Below are 24,885 nucleotides of genomic sequence, written 5' to 3' on the forward strand. Positions count from 1 at the left end.
GTCGCCGCTGAAATCAGCAATTAACCCCTTCGATGCGGCGGCGATGCAAAATGTGCAGTGGTCCAAAAGCGGATAAGATTGGGCACCATTTATCAGTGCGATACTGGCCACATATTTCCGGATTACTATTTACTTTCCCCATTATTATACCCTGATGTACCCCGCACAGCTTACATATACCCCCACATTATAAACTGAAATACCAGCAAAACGCCAAACAGAACTACTACCAAGCAAAATCTGCGCTCCAAATGGCAAATGCCACTCCCGCCCTTCTGAGCCCTACAGCGTGCCCAAACAGCAGTTTACGCCCACAGATCTGGCATCGCCATACCCGGTTAATATTTTATGAGGTATTTTTCTTCTGTGGCACAAACTGGGCACAACTTATTGTTCACTAAAATGGCATATCAGTGGAAAATTTTAATTTTCACTCTGCACCATCCGCTGTGCATTAAGCCCTTCGCGCACCACGACATAGCATGTCGTGGAGTGGGGGGGTTATGTATGGTGCGGGCTCACGCGCTGAGCCCGCGCCATACACTGCGGGTGTCAGCTGTGTATTAGAGCCGACACCCAGGACTTTACGGTCAGGAACAGCGGTCGCGCTTTTACAGGAGCCTGTAAAAATGACAATATACTGCAATACATTAGTATTGCAATGTATTGTACCAGCGATCTACTGATTGCTGGTTCAAGTCCCCTAGGGGTACTAATAAAATGTGTAAAAACAAAATTAAATAGTAGTTATTAGTGAAAAAAATGAAATAAATATTTAAAGTCCCAAAAAAATCCTTTTCACATTTTTTTTTCTCTAAAGTAATTTAAAATACACAAAATTGATATAGCTACATCCGTAAAAGTCAGAACTATTACAATATACAATTTTTTAACTCGCACGGTGAACGCCGTGACCAAATAAATAATGTAAAACTGCAAAATCTCTTTTTTTGGTCACCTTGGCTCTAACAAGAAATGTAATAAAAAGTGCTCAAAAATTTGTATGTACCAAAATATTGTACCGATAAAAATTACAGCTAGTCCCGCAAAAAATAAGCCCTCACACCACTCTATTGACGGAAAAATAAAAAAGTTATGGCTCTTGGAAAGCGGGGAGGGAAAAACGAAAAAAGAAAAAGAAAAAAATGGTTCAGTCCGGAAAGGGTTAATTACTTTCTAATGAAAAAAACATTTATGACCACATGTGGGGGTATAGCTGTACTCGGGAGAAATTGCTTTACAAATGTTGGGGTGCTTTTTCCTCCTTTATCCTTTGAAATTGAAAAAACATTTTAGTGGAAATAATGTTGATATTCATTTTCACGGTCTAATTCTAATAAATTCTGCAAAAGACCTGTGGGGTCTAAATGCTCACTATACCGCTAGATAGATTCCTTAAGTGGTGTCGTTTCCCAAATGGGATCAATTTTGGGGTGTTCCCACTGTTTTGGCCTCTCAGGGGCTTTGCAAATGTGACATAGCACCTGAAAACCATTTCAGCTAAATTTGAGCTCCAAAAGCCAAATAGCGCTCCTTCCCTTCTAAGCCCCGCTGTGGGTCCAAACAGCAGTTTATTACCACATATGGCGTATTTCCGTAATCAGGAGAAATTGTTTTACAAATGTTGGTGTGCTTTTTCTCCTTTATTCTTTGTAAAAATTAAAATTGGCTATGTTTTTTCAGAAAAAAAGTAGATTTTCATCTTCACATACTAATTCAAATAAATTTACCAAAAAAACTGGGGGTTCAAAATGCTAACTATACACCTAGATAAATTCCTTGACGGGTGTAGTTTCCAAAATGGGGTCACTTTTGGAGGTCTTTACTGTTTTGGCCCCACAAGACCTCTTCAAACATGACATGGTGCCTAAAATATATTCTAATTAAAGGTGGCCCTGAAATCCTCTAGGTGCTCCTTTGCTTCTGAGGCCGGTGTTTCAGTCTATTCGCACACTAGGGCCACATGTGGGATATTTCTAAAAACTGCAGAATTTGGGCAATAAATAATAAGTTACATTTCTAGGGTAAAACCTTCTGTGTTACAGAATTTTTTTTTATTACAAATTAATTTTGGCCCAAAAAAATGTAATTTGTAAATTGCACCTCTAAATTGCTTTCATTTCTGTGAAACGCCTATAGGGTTAAAACACTTTCTGAATGCTGTTTTAAATACTTTAAGGGGTGCAGTTTTCAAAATGGGGTGATTTATGAGGACTTTCTAATATATAAGGCCCTCAAAGCCACTTCAGAACTGAACTGGTCCCTGAAAACATAGCCTTTTGAAATTTTCTTGAAAATATGAGAAATCGCTGCTAAGATCTAAGCCTTGTAACGTCCTAGAAAAATTAAAGAATGTTCAAAAAACGATGCAAACAAAGTAGACCTATGGGAAATGTAAACTAGTAACTACTTTGTGTGGTATTACTAGCTGTTTTACAAGCAGATACATTTCAATTTAGAAAAATGTACATTTTTGATAATTTTCTCAATCTTGGTGTTTTTTACAAATAAATACTGAATTTCTTGACCAAATTTTTTTCACTAACATAAAGTACAATATGGTCGGTATTGGTTCAGAGTGCACAAGACCTATAGGAGGTGCACGAATAGGGTCCCAACCCAATCGTATGTAGAGAAGTATTCGGCACACAGACAAATATGATTCAAAACTTCTTTCGTTTTATTTGTATTGTATTCAAATGCCATGGGCGGAGTGCAACGTTTCGGTCCAAGAAGACCTTCGTCAGGCACTAAAGGTGTACAAAATTTTTTTTACACATAAATATCTAGGCATCATTTTGGTACAATATATGTATCATCTCTTATAACACAAAATGAAAAAATAATAATACTTTATCGGAAAGAGAAAATAGTAAATAGAAAAATAAAGATAAAATAAATTAAGACAAGAACAGAATTTATATGCACAACACATACATGATTCATACTTCATCAATATCTATGCATACTAGGATTACATTTGATGTAAAAAAGATATGAACAATCAAAAGTATGTGCATGTGTATGCCAAACGGAAGACATCACATCCGTGGCACCATATCCAAGGCTCGAGATATAGTACAAGCAAAAATCGTATAGAGAAATACATCTGGGTATATTTGTAGTGTAACAGCAATAATCCAAACGATGTCCGCAACTTCTGTGGCTGGAAACAGAATTGTGGAGTACATAGTAACACGTATATAGTGCACGTATATAGTGCAAGGATGCAAGTTTTCCTGTAGATGCTCCCTCAATCTGGTTCCCATGCTCAGAAAAATAACTTAAAAAATCATTGCATGGGAGATAATATAAACAGTATAAACATGATGCACCACATAATATAAAGTAAAATAGTTATGCTTGTTAATGTACTGGCAGTATCATCATACTATAGAGAGCCTGTACGGCTCGAGGAGACTGTCCCATTAATGCTATCTAGTCAGATGTTGTATATGTGTGTTTAACATAAACATTCTTTGTCCTAATTGCATAATGGCTGCCCTGCTCAGTGTGCACGTTGTATCTGATGCATAATGGTGGCAGGAGAGAGGTTGTAAAAACATTGCAATGACCTTACCTAGAACCCTGTTGGCGTGGATGTATCCTGCTGATGAGCACTGCTGTTCATATCGCGGCTTACCGCTAGTTTTTGGCGCTAACTGCAATGATTATTCTTGCAGTTTAAATGTCCTGTGTCTGGGGCGGGTCATGGGAGGTTCCCTATGCACGTGATTGGCCGCTCGTAACTTAGTGGGCGTGTCTGAGTGTGTGATTGGCTGCACGCTACTCAGAGGGAATTGCCATGACACAGGGGTGTCATGGCAATTCCCTCTGAGTAGCGTGCAGCCAATCACACACTCAGACACGCCCACTAAGTTACGAGCGGCCAATCACGTGCATAGGGAACCTCCCATGACCCGCCCCAGACACAGGACATTTAAACTGCAAGAATAATCATTGCAGTTAGCGCCAAAAACTAGCGGTAAGCCGCGATATGAACAGCAGTGCTCATCAGCAGGATACATCCACGCCAACAGGGTTCTAGGTAAGGTCATTGCAATGTTTTTACAACCTCTCTCCTGCCACCATTATGCATCAGATACAACGTGCACACTGAGCAGGGCAGCCATTATGCAATTAGGACAAAGAATGTTTATGTTAAACACACATATACAACATCTGACTAGATAGCATTAATGGGACAGTCTCCTCGAGCCGTACAGGCTCTCTATAGTATGATGATACTGCCAGTACATTAACAAGCATAACTATTTTACTTTATATTATGTGGTGCATCATGTTTATACTGTTTATATTATCTCCCACGCAATGATTTTTTAAGTTATTTTTCTGAGCATGGGAACCAGATTGAGGGAGCATCTACAGGAAAACTTGCATCCTTGCACTATATACGTGCACTATATACGTGTTACTATGTACTCCACAATTCTGTTTCCAGCCACAGAAGTTGCGGACATCGTTTGGATTATTGCTGTTACACTACAAATATACCCAGATGTATTTCTCTATACGATTTTTGCTTGTACTATATCTCGAGCCTTGGATATGGTGCCACGGATGTGATGTCTTCCGTTTGGCATACACATGCACATACTTTTGATTGTTCATATCTTTTTTACATCAAATGTAATCCTAGTATGCATAGATATTGATGAAGTATGAATCATGTATGTGTTGTGCATATAAATTCTGTTCTTGTCTTAATTTATTTTATCTTTATTTTTCTATTTACTATTTTCTCTTTCCGATAAAGTATTATTATTTTTTCATTTTGTGTTATAAGAGATGATACATATATTGTACCAAAATGATTCCTAGATATTTATGTGTAAAAAATTTTTTGTACACCTTTAGTGCCTGACGAAGGTCTTCTTGGACCGAAACGTTGCACTCCGCCCATGGCATTTGAATACAATACAAATAAAACGAAAGAAGTTTTGAATCATATTTGTCTGTGTGCCGAATACTTCTCTACATAAAGTACAATATGTCATGAGAAAACAGTCTCCGAATCACTTTTATTTGTAAAAGCATTCCGAAGTTATTACCACTTAAAGTGACACATGTCAGATTTGAAAAATCAGCTTCGTCCTGAAGGCCAAAACAGGCTCCGTCCTGAAGGGGTTAAGGCAACAGGTGTGCTATATAAATTAAGAGAGAGGAGAAAAGAAAGGAGAGGTAAGAGAAGATAAAAAAATATTGGTTGGGAAATAATATATATATGAGAGAGAAGAGAGGGGTCAAGGAAATAAGGGTAATAGTCCCAATACCAGATGGACGTCACAGACCAGAGAACATCACATATGCTAAGAATTTAAAAGATACAAGTCTCAACCTAACCCACCAGCGAAGTGTGGACCTGATTTGAAAGAGTACCATGTAAGCCAGAAAAGCATGACTTGATCAGAGTGATCATGATTATCAGCTATCAGAGATTCCATTCTATGAAGAAGATCCATCTTAACGACCCATTCTCTAATTGTGGGAGGTTCAGTGGATTTTCAATTTCAAGGAATGACCGTTCGAGCAGCAGTCACGAAGGGTCTAGGAAGTCCCTTTTTTTGCCTGATAGGGGACCAGGGAAAATGGACAAAAGTGCAATCTGAGGAGTGGGCACTACAGTAGATCTCGCAACCTGGTTGTAGATGTCGAAAATAGCCTGCCAGAAAGTTTGCAAAATTGATCAGGACCACCAAATCTGAAGCAGCATTCAAATCTCCATACCGCAACACCAACATATGTCAGACACATCAGGGTCAATTTTGTGTAAGATCTGAGGGCAGCGGCCCCACCTAATTAACCCCTTCCCTCTTTGGCCGCTTTTGACCTTCCTGACAGAGCCTCATTTTTCAAATCTGACATGTTTCACTTTATGTGGTAATAACTTCGGAACGCTTTTACCTATCCTAGCGATTCTGAGATTGTTTTTTCGTGACACGTTGGACTTTGTTACTGGCAAAATTTGCTCGATACATTCACTATTTAAGTGTGAAAAATTACGCAAATTAGCATTTTTGTAAATTTAGATCTATCCGCTTGTAAGACAGGCAGTTATACCACACTAACATTTTTGCTAATTAACATCCCCCATATGTCTGATTTAGACTGACATAGTTTTTTTTAACATCCTTTTATTTTTCTAGGACGTTACAAGGCTTAGAACTTTAGCAGCAATTTCTCACATTTTCAAGAAAATTTCAAAATGCTATTCAGTTCAGTTGTGAAGTGGCTTTGAGGGTCTTATATATTAGAAACCCCCAATGAGTCACCCCATTTTAAAAACTTCACCCCCTCAAAGTATTCAAGACAGCACTTAGAAAGTTTCTTAACCCTTTAGACGTTTCACAGAAATTAAAGAAAAGTAGAGGTGAAATTTACAAATTTCATTTTTTTTTTTGCAGCAATTCATTTTTAATCCATTTTTCTTGTAACACAGAAAGTTTTACCAGAGAAGTGAAACTCAATATTTATTGCCTAGATTCTGCAGATTTAGGAAATATCCCACATGTGACCCTAATGTGCTTATGGATTGAAGCACAGGCCTCAGAAGCAAAGAAGCACCTAGTGGATTTTGGGGCCTTTTTATTAGAATATATTCTAGGCACCATGTCAGGTTTGAAGGGCCAAAAGAGTGGAAACCCCCCACAAGTGACCCCATTTTGAAAACGACACCCATTGAGGAAATTATCTAGAGGTGTATTGAGCATTTTGACCGCAGAGGTATTTCATAGAATTTATTATAATTGCGCAGTGAAAATAAAAACAATCCCTTTTCTTCAATGAGACGTAGCTTTAGCTCAAAATGTTTCATTTTCTCAACAAATCAAGGGAAAAAAAAAAACAGCATTTCTAAATCAATTTCTCCCGAGTACGGCAATACGCCATATGTGGTCATAAACCGCTGTTTGGGAACACGGCAGGGCTCAGAAGGGAAGGAGCGCCATTTGGCTTTTGGAGTGCAGATTTTGCGGGATTGGTTTCTGGTCGCTATGTCGCATTTGCAAAGCCACTGTGGGACCAGAACAGTGGAAACCCCCCAGAAGTGACCCCATTTTGGAAACTACACCCCTCAAGGTATTCACCTAGGGGTGTAGTGGGCATGTTAACCCTGCAGGTGTTTTGCAGAAATTAGTGTGTGCTCGATGTTGCAGAGTGAAAATGGGATTTTTTTCCATAGATATGCCAATAAGTTGTGCCCAGCTTGTGCCATAACAAGACAGCTCTCTAATTATTATGCTGTGTGTCTCGGTTTTAGAAACACCCAACATGTGGCCCTAATCTTTTACCTGGACATTTGACAGGGCTCAGGAGTAAAAGAATACCATGTATAATTTAGGCCTAATTTGGCGATTTACAAAGTATTGGTTCACAATTTCAGAGGCTCTGATGTGAAATAATAAAAGAAACCCCTGAGAAGTGACCCCATTTTGGAAACTACATCCCTCAAGGCACTTATTAAGGGGTGTAGTGAGAATTTTCACCCTAGAGGACTTTTCAATAAATGATTGCGCTGCGGATGGTGCAAAGTAAAAATGTAAAACTTTTCCCTAGATATGCCAATTCAGTGGCAAATATGTTATGCCACTGGAGACACATGTCCCAAAAATTGTTAAAAGGGTTTTCCCGGATATGGCGATGCCTTATATGTGGTAGTAATCAGCTGTTTGGGCACACTGTAGGGTTCAGAGGGGAGGGAGCACCATTTGGCTTTTGGAGTGTGGATTTGCTTGGTAGTAATTTTGTTTGAGTATTGCTGGTGTTTCTGTTAATAATGTGGGGGCATATGTAAGCGGGTCAGAGTACATCAGGGGCATAGTCAGGTGGTATAATAATGCGGTAAAAAAATAATAAAATGATCCATAGATGTGTGTTACGCTGTGAAGCAATCCTTTCTGCACAGGCCAGTGTCGCACTGATAAATGTCCTTCCTTATCCCCCTTTTAAGTCCACACTTCGCACATTTTCTGTATGGGGAATTTTGCTGGGAAGTGTTGTCCTGGTATAATACAGACTCCCTCGCTTCCAGCAGATATGTTTGGGCCCTCCCCTTCCTGGTTCCCTAATTTTAGGGCCTTGATAATTCGCCTCTTGAAACAGAAGAAATGTTCCCCTTGGGCCTGCACAACTGCATATCTTTTTATTTCCTGTGTTATGGAAGCCTTAAAGAGGCTCTGTCGCCACTTTATAAGTGCCCTATCTCCTACATAATCTGATCGGCGCTGTAATGTAGATAACAGCAGTGTTTTTTATTTTGAAAAACAATTATTTTTGAGCAAGTTATGAGCAATTTTAGATTTATGTTAATTTGTTTCTTAATGCCCAACTGGGCATTTTTTAACTTTGGTCAGCGTCATACACTTCTCTCCATTCATGTCCATTTGTACACAGCACAGCGTGATCTTGCGAGATCACTCTGTGCTGTCACATACACCCACATTAACTTTACTGAAGTGTCTTGAGAGTGAATAGACCTTGCCTCCAGCCAGGACGCGATGTCTATTCACACTCCCGACACTTCGGTAAAGTTTGTGTGGGACTTATTCACACAGCACAGCGAGTCATTCAAAGCGTGATCTCACACAGTTGGGCATTAAGAAACGAATTAGCATACATCTAAAATTGCTCATAACTTGCTCAAAAATGATTGTTTTTCAAAATAAAAACCACTGTTATCTACATTACAGCGCCAATCAGATTATGCAGAAGATAGGGCACTTATAATGTGGGGACAGAGCCTCTTTAACTCATTTTATTTTTTCATAGACGTAGTGGTATGAGGGCTGTATTTTTGCGGGACGAGCTGTAGTTTTTATTGGTACCATTTTGGGGGTACATGTGACTTTTTGATTACTTTTTATCCTATTTTTTGGGAGACAATGTGACCAAAAAATTGCTATTCTGGCATCGGTTTTTTTAGTTTTTTTTTATACAGTGTTCATCATGCGTTATAAACTACATGTTAACTCTATTCTGCGGGTCAGTACGATTCCGGCAATACCTAATTTATAGCACTTTTTATGTTTTACAACTTTTTGCACAATAAAATTACTTTTGTAAAAATAATGTATTTTTTCTGCCGCCAAGTTTTGAGAGCCATAACGTTTACATTTTTTTGTCGACGGAGCTTTATGAGGGCTTGTTTTTTTCGAGACACAAATTCTATCCCACTCTGCTGCCGATAGTCTAACTTCAAGTTCACGTTGTCATGCGTTGATGTATGCAAGAGGTTTATCAGACGAAACATCCAAGAGGAGGGTATAGAGTGTAGCTATTACTCGGCCAGGTATGGACGCAGTATAGATTTGAAAGTAGTGTTTGTGGTCAATTGAACCTTCCAGACCAGGTAGAACGGAAGAGGGTTGAAACTTGAGCATACTCTAACCAGGAGCGAGTCCTCCCAGGACAGGTCTCCTGAAGATCTGAAAAAGAGGAAAGTCGTCCATCATCTGACGTCACCTGGCTTAGCCGAGTGTTGGCAGAGGAATACCGGGTCAGAAAGCCATTCTTGTTCACGGCTGGTGGAAATTCCGGGTTGTCAAGGAGGGGGCTAAGAAGCCCAGGTTTACGCGATAAGCCACGTTTAGTTGTGAGTCTGTCCCAAAGCGTGAGGAAATGTTGAGTAAGTATCCGTAGAGTAGAGAGGGCCGGTCTATGATCAGTTAACGTCCATGGCAGGGATCTAAGGGACATCGTGACAATGGTCCGTTCATTCATCACATATTGTTTGTTAGGGCTATTGTGGATCCTGTCTACAGCTTGCATAAGAACCGTGGCCTGATGGTACAGAGAGAGAGAGATATGGAAGTCCAGCTCCACCTTTTAGTTTAGAGTGGGACAAGGCCTTTCGATTAAGACGTGGCCTCAAAGTGCCCCAAACAAATTTCTTGAAAGAGCTTTTCAGGCTCTCAAAGAGTGTCCCGGGGAGAAGAATAGGGATAGTTTGGAACAGAAATCGGAAATAGGGTACAATGTCCATTTTATTAGCATTCATCAGGCCAAACCAGGATAGTTGGACATGATCAAACGACGTAGATCCTTAAAGGGATTGGCCACCATCAGCATACAATTTCAAAAGTGTCCCCAGACAATAAAGAAAGCCCTAATGAATTGTAATGAGGACAAATAAGGTAAATAATATATGATTTATGTAGCCTCTCCACCTTGCTATGCTCCAGTAGCAGCGCTCTCTGCAGGCTTGTGTGTGCGGGACATGTTAAAAATCCCAGCATCCCCACATCCTTCTCTGCTTGTCATCTTGTGAGTAAAACACCTCAGTCAGCGGCTGCACAGCACCTTAGCTACCACTATACAACTGTATAATAGTGTGCCTCACTGCACACCCCAACAGTATAATAGAAATGGTACGATTCCCCCATTCCCATCTCTGAATAAAGATTTCTAATATCCCCCCCCAAAACTGTGATATTTCCCCCCCCCCCACATACAGCCCACCTGTAGTGTACATACACCACCGTTCAAAAGTTTGGGGTCACCCAGACAATTTTGTGTTTTCCATGAAAACTCACACTTATATTTATCAAATGAGTTGCAAAATGACTAGAAAATATAGTCAAGACATTGACAAGGTTAGAAATAATGATTTTTATTTGAAATAATAATTTTCTCCTTCAAACTTTGCTTTCGTCAAAGAATGCTCCATTTGCAGCAGTTATAGCATTTCAGACCTTTGGAATTCTAGCTGTTAATTTGCTGAGGTAATCGGGAGAAATTTCACCCCATGCTTCCAGAAGCCCCTCCCACAAGTTGGATTGGCTTGATGGGCACTTCTTGCGTACCATACGGTCAAGCTGCTCCTACGACAGCTCTATGGGGTTGAGATCTGGTGACTGCGCTGGCCACTCCATTACAGATAGAATACCAGCTGCCTGCTTCTTCCCTAAATAGTTCTTGCATAATAGAGTCGCCTCTTCACTGTAGACGTTGACACTGGCGTTTTGCAGGTACTATTTAATGAAGCTGCCAGTTGAGGACCTGTGAGGCGTCTATTTCTCAAACTAGAGACTCTAATGTACTTGTCTTGTTGCTCAGTTGTGCAGCGGGGCCTCCCAATTCTCTTTCTACTCTTGTTCGAGCCGGTTTGTGCTGTCCTCTGAAGGGAGTAGTACACACTGTTGTAGGAAATCTTCCGTTTCTTGGCAATTTCTCGCATGGAATAGCCTTAATTTCTAAGAACAAGAATAGACTGTCGAATTTCACATGAAAGCTCTCTTTTTCTAGCCATTTGGAGAGTTTAATCGAACCCACAAATGTAATGCTCCAGATTCTCAACTCGCTCAAAGGAATGTCAGTTTTATAGCTCCTCTAAACAGCAAAACTGTTTACAGCAGTGCTAACATAATTGCACAAGGGGTTTCAAGTGTTTCCTAATCATCCATTAGCCTTCTAACACAGTTAGCAAACACAATGTACCATTAGAACACTGGAGTGATGGTTGCTGGAAATGGGCTTCTATACACCTATCTAGATATTGCATTAAAAACCAGACGTTTGCAGCTAGAATAGTCATTTACCACATTAACAATGTATAGAGTGTATTTCTGATTAATTTAATGTTATCTTCATTGAAAAAAACTGTGCTTTTCTTTAAAAAATAAGGAAATTTCTAAGTGACCCTAAACTTTTGAACGGTAGTGTATACAAGATATGGACGAGGAAGCAGCACTCCAAAAAGGTTTATTTACCACCATCTAGGTGCAACGTTTCACCCTCGCATTGAGGGCATTTTCAAGCCATTGAGAAGGTGAAACATTGCCACTTATACACTGGGTGAATAAACCCCTCTGAATCCATGCCGGTGTGCTGCCTCCGTTACTTTGGGGTGACTCCTGGGGAACTTTGTTTGGCTCTGTCTATGAGATCCATGGTCCAGATCTCCAGAGGTTCAGCACCCACCACCTCTTGCTGTGCAGTTCCTTCTAGCTCTCTACTTGGACTTATAATATTTATATGTGTATATATAGTGAACATATATATATATATATATATATATATATATGTTCACTATATATATATATATGTATATATATATTATACTAGTCCTAGAATATCATCAAAAAGTACATTTATTTCAGTAATTCAATTCAAAAAGTAAAACTCATGTATTCTATAGATTCATTACACACAGAGTGATCTATTTCCAGCATTTTTTTTCTCTTAATGTTGATGATTATGGGAACAGTTAATGAAAACCCCAAATTTAGTCACTTAGAAAATTAGAATATTATATAAGCCCAATTTCAAAAATAATTTTTAATACCGAAATGTTGGCCTAATGAAAAGTATGTACAGTTCCTGCACTCAATACTTGGTCAGGGCTCCTTTTGCATGAATTACTGCATTAATGCGCCGTGGCATGGAGGCGATCAGCCTGTGGCACTGCTGAGGTGTTATGGAAGCCCAGGTTGCTTTGATAGAGGCCTTCAGCTTGTAAGCAGAGGGAAGTATGAAGTACTCTAAAATTTCACATATATTTATGTGCACTATATGTGCGTGTATGTACGTGTATGTATGTATGTATGTATGTATGTGTGTATATATATAATATATATATATATATATATATATATATATATATATATATATATATATATATATATATAAAATCCCAATTCAAATGAACAATGAATGAATTGCATTGTTCAAATGAACAATGCAATGTACAAAAATAAGTTATATAAATATAAAGAATTCATTCTTTACTGTCACTATAAATTACATTATGTTGTACTTGCTGCTCTTTATAAATCTGCTCTTTGGTATAGACACATATGATACCCATAGGTATCCCCATATGTGATGTTGACTACATTTTGTAGTCTTCTCTATATACAATGTTTTCCTCTAGATATACACTCACCAGTATAGATGAGATTCGCAGCTCGCACATGCGCAGACTGACTGGAACGCTTGTGTCTGTTCTGCGCATGCGCTGGGTGGATTCACTCGCCGCTTGCGTTCCATTAGTTGCGCTTCCGGTTTAGACGTCACTATCTGATGTGCTCGGTATGTGCGCACAGATGCCGACTCCTCGTGGTGTCCAGCAAAGGTAATTGATTATACAATATCTACCATATGGTTACAATAGCTAGGTTGGCCTCTGCAGCTTTCTTGAGTCAGCCTAATTGCACATTATGTGACTGTACAACATTTTTATACATTTTGTATATCTGTATACTATATTTGATTTATATAATCACCTGTGGGATAATGCACTAGGAATGAATATTGAGTATTTTGGATTGTTATTTATATAACTTATTTCTATACATTGTATGTTAACTAGATTTATGCTAATTACTATTTAAACTTCCTATATGTACCTGATACTGTGTGTTGTGTGACACAGCTCGAGAAGGGTTCTTTGACAGACCGAAATGTCGCTGCTCACTTGAGGTGAATAAATCCACCCTTTTTAATCAATCTTGAAGTCCTGGTGCCGTTACATGATCCTATGGTTCCTGCGTGTGTGTGTGTGTGTGTGTGTGTGTGTATATATATATATATTTACATCTGTACAGTGTGTGTGTATATATATATATATATATATACACACTATATGTATATATCATATATTTGTGATATACACATACTGTACAGATATAAATATATATACATCTGTACAGTATGTATATATCGCATATATATTATATGAACGAATTTTGAGACAGATTTGTCACAGCGATCACATGACCAGAGACCACACTTAGTGGTCTCTGGATCAAGCTGAGCTCCTTACCGTCGGCGCGCAAGCGCTGCTTTGAGGAGCAATGTGATCGCTATGACATGCTGTCACAGCGATCACATGACGAGAAACCACACTGAGTGGTCTTCGAGTGAAAGCTCAGTGATATCAGCTGTCTCTAGATAGCGCTGCTGTCGTGACAACCTGTCTTAACGCTGAGTGGTTGAAGCTCTGTGATACAGCTCTCTAGAGACAGCTGTATCACAAAGCTAAATGCCGCCAAGTGGTTAAAGATCTATTTTTTTCCCTACACTTTTGTCACAATTGCGCGTGTGCAATCTTCCTGAGCTGACAGTAAGATCGCACATGCGCATAATGAAATTGAAAGGACGCAGATGCCGCCTGAAGAGTGTCCAGTGTGCTGTTCCTGTGCAAATCGGAAACCAGCACAAGTGCAGAAGAGGGGCCGTTCGTATCGGCATGGACGAGCTGAGTCTTCTGCCTCTCCATGTCACGCGCTGACATGGACGAGGGTGGCGTGACGATGGGGGATAGTGTCATTTTTACATGGGGGCGTGTCTTGCCAAAAGTAGCGGAGAAGGGAGGGTGGAGACGTTTTCCTCGTGTTGGCGTCTCTCTGGAATAACTCTTACACCATCCTGAATAATGTCATCCAGTCCTGACCGCAAATGGGAAGACACTTTAGAATAATGTTTCTGAGCTCCTTAAACTTCATGCCGAAAGAAGCCGTAAAATATCATTTATAAGTCCGGTCATTATTTTTGGGGTGATAACAATTATTTATAGTTAAAAAATCCCTAATAAAACATTTTGTAAGTTTTTTTTCTTCTTTTTTTTTTGTAATTACTCCACCCTAACACTTAGATGCCTTAGTCGCTATTGTCCTCCGTATCGGAGAGGTTAAACGGCCGTAATCGTAGTTCTCTCAGGTTTACAGCCTTTGCAGCAGGGGGTCAGGTCTTCCCTCCTGAGCGGTAAATGTCCTGTGTAGAAAGGGGTTAAATGAGTAAAATACAAGTTTATACCGAATCTTATCCCATAAAACAATAACTCACACTGCTCATTTCCACCTGCGCTATAACATGAAGATAAGAGATTACACTTCATGTTCCCTATATATAATGTCACCTCAGCTGCTGCAGAACCTCACGGTTCATATAAAACACTGACTGCATAGTGTGCACCACGTCTTGTGCGATGTCAGCAATGTCTCCCCAGTAACCGCCATGTGTGATGTTGTCAGGTGTCAGGTCTTCATTGTCTGGGGGGAAATGTCTTCATTTTACTCACCTGAGATATATGCCATAAATATCTGATATATGGGGGTCCCACCTCTATGTGGAGAACGGGGGTCCCCCGACCTGCCTGGTTAGGTGATGACTTCATCCATGTGGAGAAGAAATGGAGTGGTGACCACTCATGTGCACGACTCTCTCCATTCACTTGCATAGGAGTTCCAGAAATAGCCAAGCACGGCCAGAGGTGGAGCCGCATCTATCAGACATTTCTGGCATATCCTGGGGAGAAATGTCCGTGTTGGGAATACCCCTTTATTCCATGTGGTGACGGCTCTGAGAAGATGTTTCTCTCAATGATCAATAAGTGAGGTTCTGTATGTCACACATGATGTTGTCCCCTGTATGATTTCCATCTTCTCCTTCCTTCATAAAGACGTCTGCAGTACTAGATCCTCCAGTTTTCTCATCTTCTCCTCCACAACGTTCCTTCTCCTGAATGACCCACCAAGGATGGACAAGGACAGGAATGAGATGAGCAGAAGAATATTAGACTTCACCTTGGAGATCATCTACCTGTTGAGCGGAGAGGTAAACTTTTATCGAACAAGTCACACATAGGGAAGGGACGATACGTAATAGGAATAATCCATTGTCCTGTATAACACCGTCCAGACCTTCCAAGTGACGTCAAGAAGCTGAAGATCAGCCACCAATATGGTCAGTTATGTGTCATGTCACCAGTGCAGCATTAGTAATGTAGAGCAATGAGAATAACAAGGAACCAGGAGGATCAGGATGACATCTATATAGAAACATAGAAGGTGAAGGCACAAGAAGAGCACATGGTCCGTTATATCCCTTTTTTCCTTTCTTTCCCTCAGGAGATACAAATGGTGTTCTTTAAAGGGAATGTGTTGTTAGCAAAAAATGTATTTTTTTTTTAGTTAAACAATTAGTGTATAGGTGATTAAACATTGTTCTAATTTTTTTTATTTTTTTCACGAGTCAGGAAATACTATAAATTGGATTCAATTGGATTCTAATTTATAATATTTCCCATTGCTGCTCACTAGATGGAGCAATTCCCAAAATTGCAGCATTGCATGTGGTAAAGCAACCACATTGCTTTATGCTGCAAAATTGGGAAAAAATCCCTCGCTCTAGTGAGCTCTCAGAATCCCCCCCTCCTTTATCCTGGCTAGTGCCGGGAGAAACGAGGGGATTGAACGGTCTAACCTCCTACACTGTGTGTCGCCATTTTTTGAGCTAACACACAGTGTAGAAGGTTTACATACAGTAGTAAACACACACTAAAACACGAACATACATAGAAATCACTTACCTGCTCCAGTCGCCGCCGCTCCCTCCGGTCCGTCCGCTCCGTCTGCTGCCGCTGCTCCATGTGCACAAGTCCGGAAGCCGCGACCGGAAGTAGTAATCTTACTGTCCGGCCGCGACTTCCGGTCCACAGGAAAATGGCGCCGGACGGCGCGCATTTCAAATTGGACTGTGTGGGAGCGGCGAATGCGCCGTTCCCACACAGACGCGTACACCATAGTGGATGGAACGGGCCCCGTTCGCATTCCCTATGGGACTGGAGCTGCCGTATTCCATGTCTGTATGTGTCGTTAATCGACACATACAGAAATGGAAAAAAAAATGGCAGCCCCCATAGGGAAGAAAAAGTGTAAAAATAAATAAAAGTAACACACAAATTAATCCAAACGTTTTTAATAAAACACTAACATCAAACTGATATTAAAAAAAAAATTTGGGTGACACTGTTCCTTTAAGCCTCTCCTAAGAAGTTTTATTCTTCAAATCTTCCACCATTCTTGTAGTCATTGGCCTCGTTCTATTTTATCAATGTCTTTTTGTAGGTGAGGTCTCCAGTATTACAGATGTGGGGTCACTAGAGCTTTATACAGCTGAGTCACAATCTACCTCTTTCTACTGATGGGGGAATACTGTGTTCAGCTCTCTGTCTCTCTCCATACACAGGAGTACACAATAGTGAAGAAGACATCGGGTGACTGTACGACTCCCATCATCCATGAGTCAGGAGGATGGAGCAGTAGTCCAAGCCCCATCACAGAGCCTCCCCCGCAATCCCGGATACATGAGAAGAAGAAGATCTTAGAACTGATCTACCAGATGACTGATCTGCTGACTGGAGAGGTGACACTGCTGGGAATGCTGGGAAATTCTACAGTAACAGCACTGGAGGTGTCTGGGTAATGACTGTATCATTGTGTGTGTCAGGTTCCTATAAGGTGTCAGGATGTCACTGTCTATTTCTCCATGGAGGAGTGGGAGTATCTAGAAGGACACAAGGATCTGTACGAGGAGGTCATGATGGAGGACTACCGGTCGCGCACATCACAAGGTAAGAAGAGACATATATATATATATATATATATATATATATATATATATGTTTGCCATTTCTGTGGGCACAGGCTGGACTGCTGGCCACGTTTAAGTCAATACCATCATGTGCAGTACATAGACACGTGTGTACAATGACATGTAATGTAGGAGCTCCACAATTTCGGCTACTTTTACATCACGTTAGATCCCTGTGTTTCGTGCTGCTGTCTGCTCATAACTCTGCATTAGAGGTCACATTACATTGTACAGCGCTGGCAGCCATTCTGGATACAGGAGCCATGGAGACGAGCAGGACACTAATGCAGAGTTATGCGCGGACTATGGGCAGTCCGTGCTGTAGTTAGAAGTAAACCTGGTAATACAAGTCATTTAGAAAGACGATTATTGGCACACTCCGGCAGTATAATAATTTCCTATATAATGTCCTAACCGGAGGTACTCTTTAATATTACAAGTTATGGGTACTAGATTCCGCAGATGGGACTGATCAAGGGATTTATTGTGATTTCCAGATTTGGAGTCTGGGAGGATTTTTCCCCTAATGAGACAATTGTCATCCACCTCATGGGGGGTTTTGTCTTCTTCTGGATCAACATGGTAGGAATAGGTTGGACTTGTGTCTCTTTTCATTATAATTAACTATGTAACACAGAATGTATGGAATTTACCTCTAATATAAAGTACAACGTGTTCCGAAAAAACAATGTCACAATGACTTGGATAAGTAAAATCTTATTCCCACTGATGCTATGAACATCTTTTATAGGCCATTTTTTTTTTCATTGAATATTTGATTTTGTTTTGTTCATTTGACTTTAATTAAACGTTTTTTGTTTTTAAGATACAGCTGTTATGTCTCATCTATACACAGAAGCTGGATCATTCGCTATCAGCCAAATCCGTAAGTGAAGTGAACTGACGACTCGGGTGAGAGCGGGTCCTGTTTTATTCATCAACTTAGATGTGATCTTAATTATTGTGATCCTGTGTGTTAGAGACACAGGACCCGCTCTTAGCGAGTCGTCAGTTCACTTCACTTACGGATTTGGCTGATAGCGAATGATCCAGCTTCTGCGTATAGAGGAGACATAACAGCTGTATCATAAAAACTTAAAAAAAGTTGAACAAATGTCCATTTAAAAAAAAGTGTATAATCACCTAAAATCAATATATATATTAATAAAAAGTAATGTAAAGAAAATATTGCCTATAGAGGTGTACACAGCCTTTAAGAGGCTAATAAGCGGGTGACGCCCTGACACGTTTTTTTTTTGGTTGGTAGGGAACTCTTAACCGGTTAAGGACTAGGCTGTTTTACAGCTAAATGACCAGATCAAATTTCACAATTTTGCTATGCGCTTCTTTAGATGACTATAACTCTGCAGGTGAATAAAGTTCATCTTTGAATTTTACACTCTTTTTAAAGGACAGATAGGGCTTTGTTTTAGTGGCATTTGTCAGTATATATCATTTTTATTTTTTTCTCTAAAGTGGGCAAAATTGGAAAAAAATGCAAGAATTTAGCAATTGCGTCAGTTTATGATAGCATTTTTCACACACGGTATGGACCACTGACAAAATCAATCTCCTTTCACATTCTTCCACTTCTCCCGTGCATGGGGATACCAAATATGTGTGCCTTATTCACTGTGCGGGCATGTGCCAGGGCTTGGCATAAAAGGAGGCTTTTTGGTCCAGGAATTTTGCATTTGATTTTATAGCCGCATACTGTTTTCTGGGGGGCCTAATGCTGCTGAAACATTAGAATCACCCCATAAATGACTTCATTCACACAAGTAGACCCCACAAGGTTTCCTTCAAGGGGTTTATCATATTTTTAGACAGTCCAGTTTTCTTCTGAAAGTTTCTTGAATAAGATGGAACAAAATAAAATTAGCTTTTTTTTAAACAAATGCGTCAGTTTATGCTAGCTTTTTCACACACAAAATGGACCACGGACAAAATTCATCGCATTTCACATTCTTCCACTTCTTCCGTGCATGGGGATACCAAATATGTGTGCTTTATTTACGGGCATGTGCCAGGGCTTGGCATAAAAGGAGGCTTTTTGGCCTTTTCGGTCCAGGAATTCTGCACTTGATTTTATAGCAGCATACTGTTTTCTGGGGGGCGTAATGCTGCTGAAACATTAGTATCACCCCATAAATTACTTCATTCACACAAGTAGACCCCACAAGGTTTTCTTCAAGGGGTTTATCATATTTTTAGACAGTCCAGTTTTCTTCTGAAAGTTTCTTGAATAAGATGGATCAAAATAAAATTAGCAATTTTTTAGCAAATGCGTCAGTTTATACCAGCATTTTTCACACACGGTATAGACCAGGGCCAAAATTCATCTACTTTCACATTCTGCCACTTCTCCCGTGCACGGGGATACCAAATATGTGGCCTTATTTATCACATAGAGATGTAGGAGGGCGGACGATAGAAGAAGCTTATTTCACAAATCGCTTTTTTTCAAAGCTGGTTTTACAAAACTCAACAGAGTTTCTATAACACTTCCAAAATATCTGCTCCTGAAGCAGAAATCCCAAAATATTCATCTAGGGGTATAATGGGAATTTATTTTTTTGGGTTTTCTAAAATAAGAAATTGCAGGTTTATGCAAATGGAGCTCTCCAGCAGATGAACTTTAGAGAATATGCAAAGATGACATCCACCCCTCACCCACCCATTCCCTCCCTCACCCACCCATTCCCTCCCTCACCCTTGGAGTAAAATCAGGGGAAAAATAAAAACGTAATTTAGGGCAAATATATTTTCAACGAATTAACTAAAATCTAATAATTCAGAACAGTGTGGTATTTTTTAAAACATGGCTCAATGCACAGGCCTGGTTGTGAGGGACATGAGGGACAGAAATATCGGGAATCTTTGCGGTGCCCGTCTTTTCTGCAGACGCGGCACTTTTTCTGGGGGTTGCTTCTGGTTGGTGTTGGGGGAATCCGACTGATGAAGTGTCTTTCAGTCAGTCGCGTGACATCCTCAGACTGGGGGCATTCTCGGGTGTCCTGAACATCAAATATGAGGCCTTTGATCATTTTCTCCTGGAAATCCAGGTATGTGTCTCTGCCTCTGTTTTTTTTGTAGAGCACAAATGAATTGTGGATTGCCTCCTGTAACAAATAAATGGCCACTTTTTTGTACCAGGTTTTAGTTTTGCGTTTTACTAAATAGGGCTGTAAAACCTGGTCGCTTAAATCCACCCCCCCCCCCATGTACTTGTTATATTCGGACACGCTCACTGGTTTGTGCTTGTCCGATGTTGACCCCCTTTCCCTCACTGCCACTGTTCCTGCGGTATGAATCGTGCTTAGCACATACACATCTTTGCGATCCCTGAACTTGACCGCCAGCAATTCTTCAAATGCATAAGAATAGGAGTCCCCCTTTACCATGCGCTTCCCCACTAATTGCTGTGGAAAACCAATTCTGTTTTTGCGCATGGTACCACATGCCCCAGTCCTTGCAGCATGCAAATGCCTAAACAGGGGCACACTGGAATAAAAATGATCACAGTACAGGTGGTACCCCTTGTGAAGCAGAGGCTGCATTATCTCCCACACGATCTTACTGCTGGTGGAAAGATCAGGGGGGCATCCAGGAACATTTATTGTGCGGTCCCGCCCTTCATAAATCCTGAAGGCGGTGGTATATCCTGACCCGCTTTCACACAATATGTAGAGCTTAACGCCATATCTTGCCCTTTTGGAAGGTAGATATTGGCGAAAGCTAAGTCTGCCATGAAAGTTGAGGAGGGATTCGTCCACACTTACATTCTGCTCAGGGGTGTAGAGTTGCAGAAATAAATTATTCAGGGAATTTATTAGCGGTCTTATTTTGAACAACCGATCCCGGTTTGCATCGGTACTTGGGGGGGCCTGTGCGTTGTCATTGAAGTGGAGGAACCTCATTATTGTCTCATAACGAGACCTGGGCATTACTGCAGAATATACTGGGGTGGCTTGGGCGGGTCTTGTTGACCAGTAAGACCTAATGGAGGGCTTTTTGACAATACCCATATTTAGGGTGAGCCCCAAAATTTTTTTTAATTCCTGCAAATTGGTGGGCGTCCAATCTCTGGCATGGGTGGATGAAGGTTTCTGCCTTATATATTGCGTGGCATATAAATTTGTTTCGTGGACAATCTGATTTAGGATGTCGTCCGTTATAAATAAATGGAAGTAATCCATTTGGACAAAATTTGTATTGTCCACGGTTATGCCAGGAGTGGCAGTAAATACGTGGATTCTAGGCCCAAAAGATAGGGCAGGTGCCCATACAAGAGCCTGGACTGGAGGGACCAGGCTGTCCCGTGCTACAGCGCTACTTGGCCCTGCGCTTTCATGTTCTGCAGTTTCAACTGCATCAGGGACAACGTCCCCTGAAGATGAACCTGAAGTGACGCTGTCATCGTCACTACCTAAAACAGGTTCCATCTCGGACGCCATCTCTGATGCGGTCTCCGACTCAGACCACAGCATGGCGTATGCCTCCTCGGCGCTAAACAACTTCCTCGCCGTAACTAACACTAACTAAACAAATTATTTTTATTTTTTATTTTTTTATAAAACACACAAACTAACTGCTATATATATCTACACTACCGCTAACAAAAAATAAACCGCTATTGCTATATATATTATATATATGTGGATATATATATAATTATATACTCCCTACCTGCCTATTCTAATAGAATAAAAGAAAGAAAGGTAGATAGATAGATGGATTGTATAGATAGATAGAAATCTATCTATACAGAGAATGTTTTAGAGTGTAACTGTATTTTTTGTGTAACTGTAACTGTAATCTTCTGGCAGCAATTCTCCCGAGTCTCTTCTTCTCCTCAAACTGAAACAATGTTTGAGGAGAAGAAAAGAGGCAGGAGATTTACTGCCAGAAAAGTCAAAATAAAACAAATGTGGTCGCTGTGATAGGTTTTCACAGCGACCACATGTTCAGGGACCATCAGATTGGTCCCTGATACTCTGCCCAGTGCCCAGAGCTGTTGGTAACAGCGTGGGCACAGGGCTGTGTGCACGCGATCGCGAACACACTGTTTTCTATGCAGAAATGCATGTGATCGCTGTGATTGGTTGTCACAGCGATCACATGTTCAGGGGCCAAAAGATTGACCCTTGACATTCTGCCCAGTGCCCATGGCTGTTAGCAACAGCCAGGGCATAGAGCTGTGTGCACGCGATCGCGCGTGCACAGTCTCTGAAGTGCCGCCGTAAATAGTCTATACGGCGGACTTCAGAGACCCTGACTGGTGGCCGTATATATACGGCCAGCGGTCGGGAACCTGTTAATATAAAGGTCCCCTGTGTCCCGCCACTTTTAAGTGTATCTGTGACCACATAACACAGATGCAGTTAAATACTATGGCAGAGCAGGGAGCTGTCGCCGCCCCGCCATTCGCTTTGGCAGGCCACAGTCTACTTTAGGCCTGCGGCTTACAAGGTGCAGGAACATCGACACAGGCAGTGAGGACCTCAACATTGTAACGTCGGCTCTGATAAATAAACATAGAAGTGTAGAGAGAAGTGTCTGATATATAGACAGATATACAGTAGTCATGTATTCAGTCGCTGTGTATTTCCTACAGATGGATCCAGTAGGAGAAATCCACCAGAGAGATGTCCCAGTCCTCTGTATTTCCAGGACTGTCCAGAGGAAAATCGCAATGTCCCAGAGAATCATCAGGTAGATGAAGCTGAGCCCTATACCAGTTCTCTATAGGGGGGTGTGGAACTTTTTGTCCTGCGGTCATAGATTTTAGTGGTTTCTTGTGTTGATCTGTTAGATTCTTCGCACTCTCTGCTGTATTGTACTGAATTGTTACATATGTGAAATCAGGGGGAAGATCTGACTAATATTAAAGTTGAGGATGAAGAAGAAGAGCGGGTGAGAGGCGGTCAACCATGTAAGAGTGAAATGGAGGAGGAAATTCCAGGAGTTTTTACCACCGGTAAGTAATAGTGAATTGTTAGATTTGTTACGGTGAGGTTCCTCCTTAGTTCTACATTACAGTAACACTTCAGACAATGTGTTATACATAGTGCAGGACCTGAGGGAGCTGTCACTGCACATAGAACTTCTCTACAAGGTGTTATATGAATACGGTCCTGCACTAGACTTAGTATCAGATTTTGGGGGGCAGCGGCTGCGATTAACAACTGCCTTAACAGCCGGGAGAAGACTTAGTTTAACCACTTAACCCTTTCAGGACCAAGGGTCATTGATGCCTCAATGACCAAGCCTAAATTTAAAGTTTTGGCATACATTCTTTAACCCCTTAAGGACGCAGCCTTGTTTTGGCCTTAAGGCTCAGAGCCCATTTTTCAAATCTGACATATTTCACTTTATGTGGTAATAACGTCGGAATGCTTAAACCTACCCAAGCGATTCTGAGATTTTTTTCTCGTGACACATTGGGCTTCATGTTCGTGGTAAAATTTGGTCGATATATTCAGTATTTATTGGTGAAAAATTGCAAAATTTAGAGAAAATCTTGAAAAAATAGCATTTTTCAGAATTGAAATGCATCTGCTTGTAAAACAGACAGTTATACCACCCAAAATAGTTACTAGTTCACATTTCCCATATGACTACTTTAGATTGGCATAGTTTTTTTTAACATTCTTTTATTTTTCTTGGACGTTACAAGGCTTAGAACATAAACAGCAATTTCTCATATTTTTAAGAAAATTTCAAAAGCCTTTTTTTTAAGGTACCTCTTGAGTTCTGAAGTGGCTTTGAGGGGCCTATGTATTAGAAACCCTGATAAGACTCCCCATTTTAAAAACTAGACCCCTCAAAGTATTCAAAACAGCATTTAGAAAGTTTTTTGACCCTTCAGGCATTTCACAGGAATTAAAGCAAAGTGGAGGTGAAATTTGCAAATTTCATTTTTCTTGCTGAATTTCAATATTATTCACATTTTTTTCTGTAACACAGAAGGTTTTACCAGAGAAACACTACTAAATATGTATTGTCCAGATTCTGCAGTCTTTAAAAATGTCCCACATGTGGCTCTAGTGCGCTTGTGGAATAAAACACAAGCCCTAGAAGCAAAGAAGCACCTAGTGCATTTTGAGTCCTCTTTTTTTATTAGAATATATTTTAGGCAGCATGCCAGGTATGAAGAGGTGTTGAGGTGCCAAAACAGTAGGAATCCCCCAATTGTGACCCCATTTTGGAAACTACACCCCTCAAGGAATTCATTTATGGTTGTTGTTACCATTTTGACCGCACAGTTTTTTCACAGCACGTATTTGAATTGGGCTGTGAAATGAAAAAAATGTCATTTTTTCCAATGAAATGTCATTTGTGATCAAAATTTCCTATTTTCACAGGGAAAAAATACCCCATTTTGTTGCCCAATTTGTCCTTAGTGTGGCAATACCCCATTTGTGGTGAAAAACTGCCGTTTGGGCCCATGGGAGGGCTCAGAAGGAAAGGAGCGCTATGTGTTTGTTGGAG

General features: G+C 40.5%; 1 protein-coding gene across 1 annotated transcript in view; it reads left to right on the forward strand.

Annotated features, from left to right (window-relative positions):
- The window catches only part of LOC142657225 (uncharacterized), an 83,986-nt gene that overhangs the window by 37,750 nt on the left and 21,351 nt on the right, over positions 1-24,885 (forward strand). Inside the window, exons 8-12 of the mRNA XM_075832308.1 lie at positions 15,419-15,573; positions 16,987-17,163; positions 17,248-17,371; positions 23,009-23,106; positions 23,260-23,371. Of these exons, the coding sequence (XP_075688423.1) occupies positions 15,419-15,573; positions 16,987-17,163; positions 17,248-17,371; positions 23,009-23,106; positions 23,260-23,371 (666 nt within the window). The remainder of the gene's footprint in view (positions 1-15,418; positions 15,574-16,986; positions 17,164-17,247; positions 17,372-23,008; positions 23,107-23,259; positions 23,372-24,885) is intronic.

The sequence above is a fragment of the Rhinoderma darwinii genome, chromosome 1 (assembly GCF_050947455.1).
Source record: "Rhinoderma darwinii isolate aRhiDar2 chromosome 1, aRhiDar2.hap1, whole genome shotgun sequence".
Classification (NCBI taxonomy): domain Eukaryota; kingdom Metazoa; phylum Chordata; class Amphibia; order Anura; family Rhinodermatidae; genus Rhinoderma; species Rhinoderma darwinii.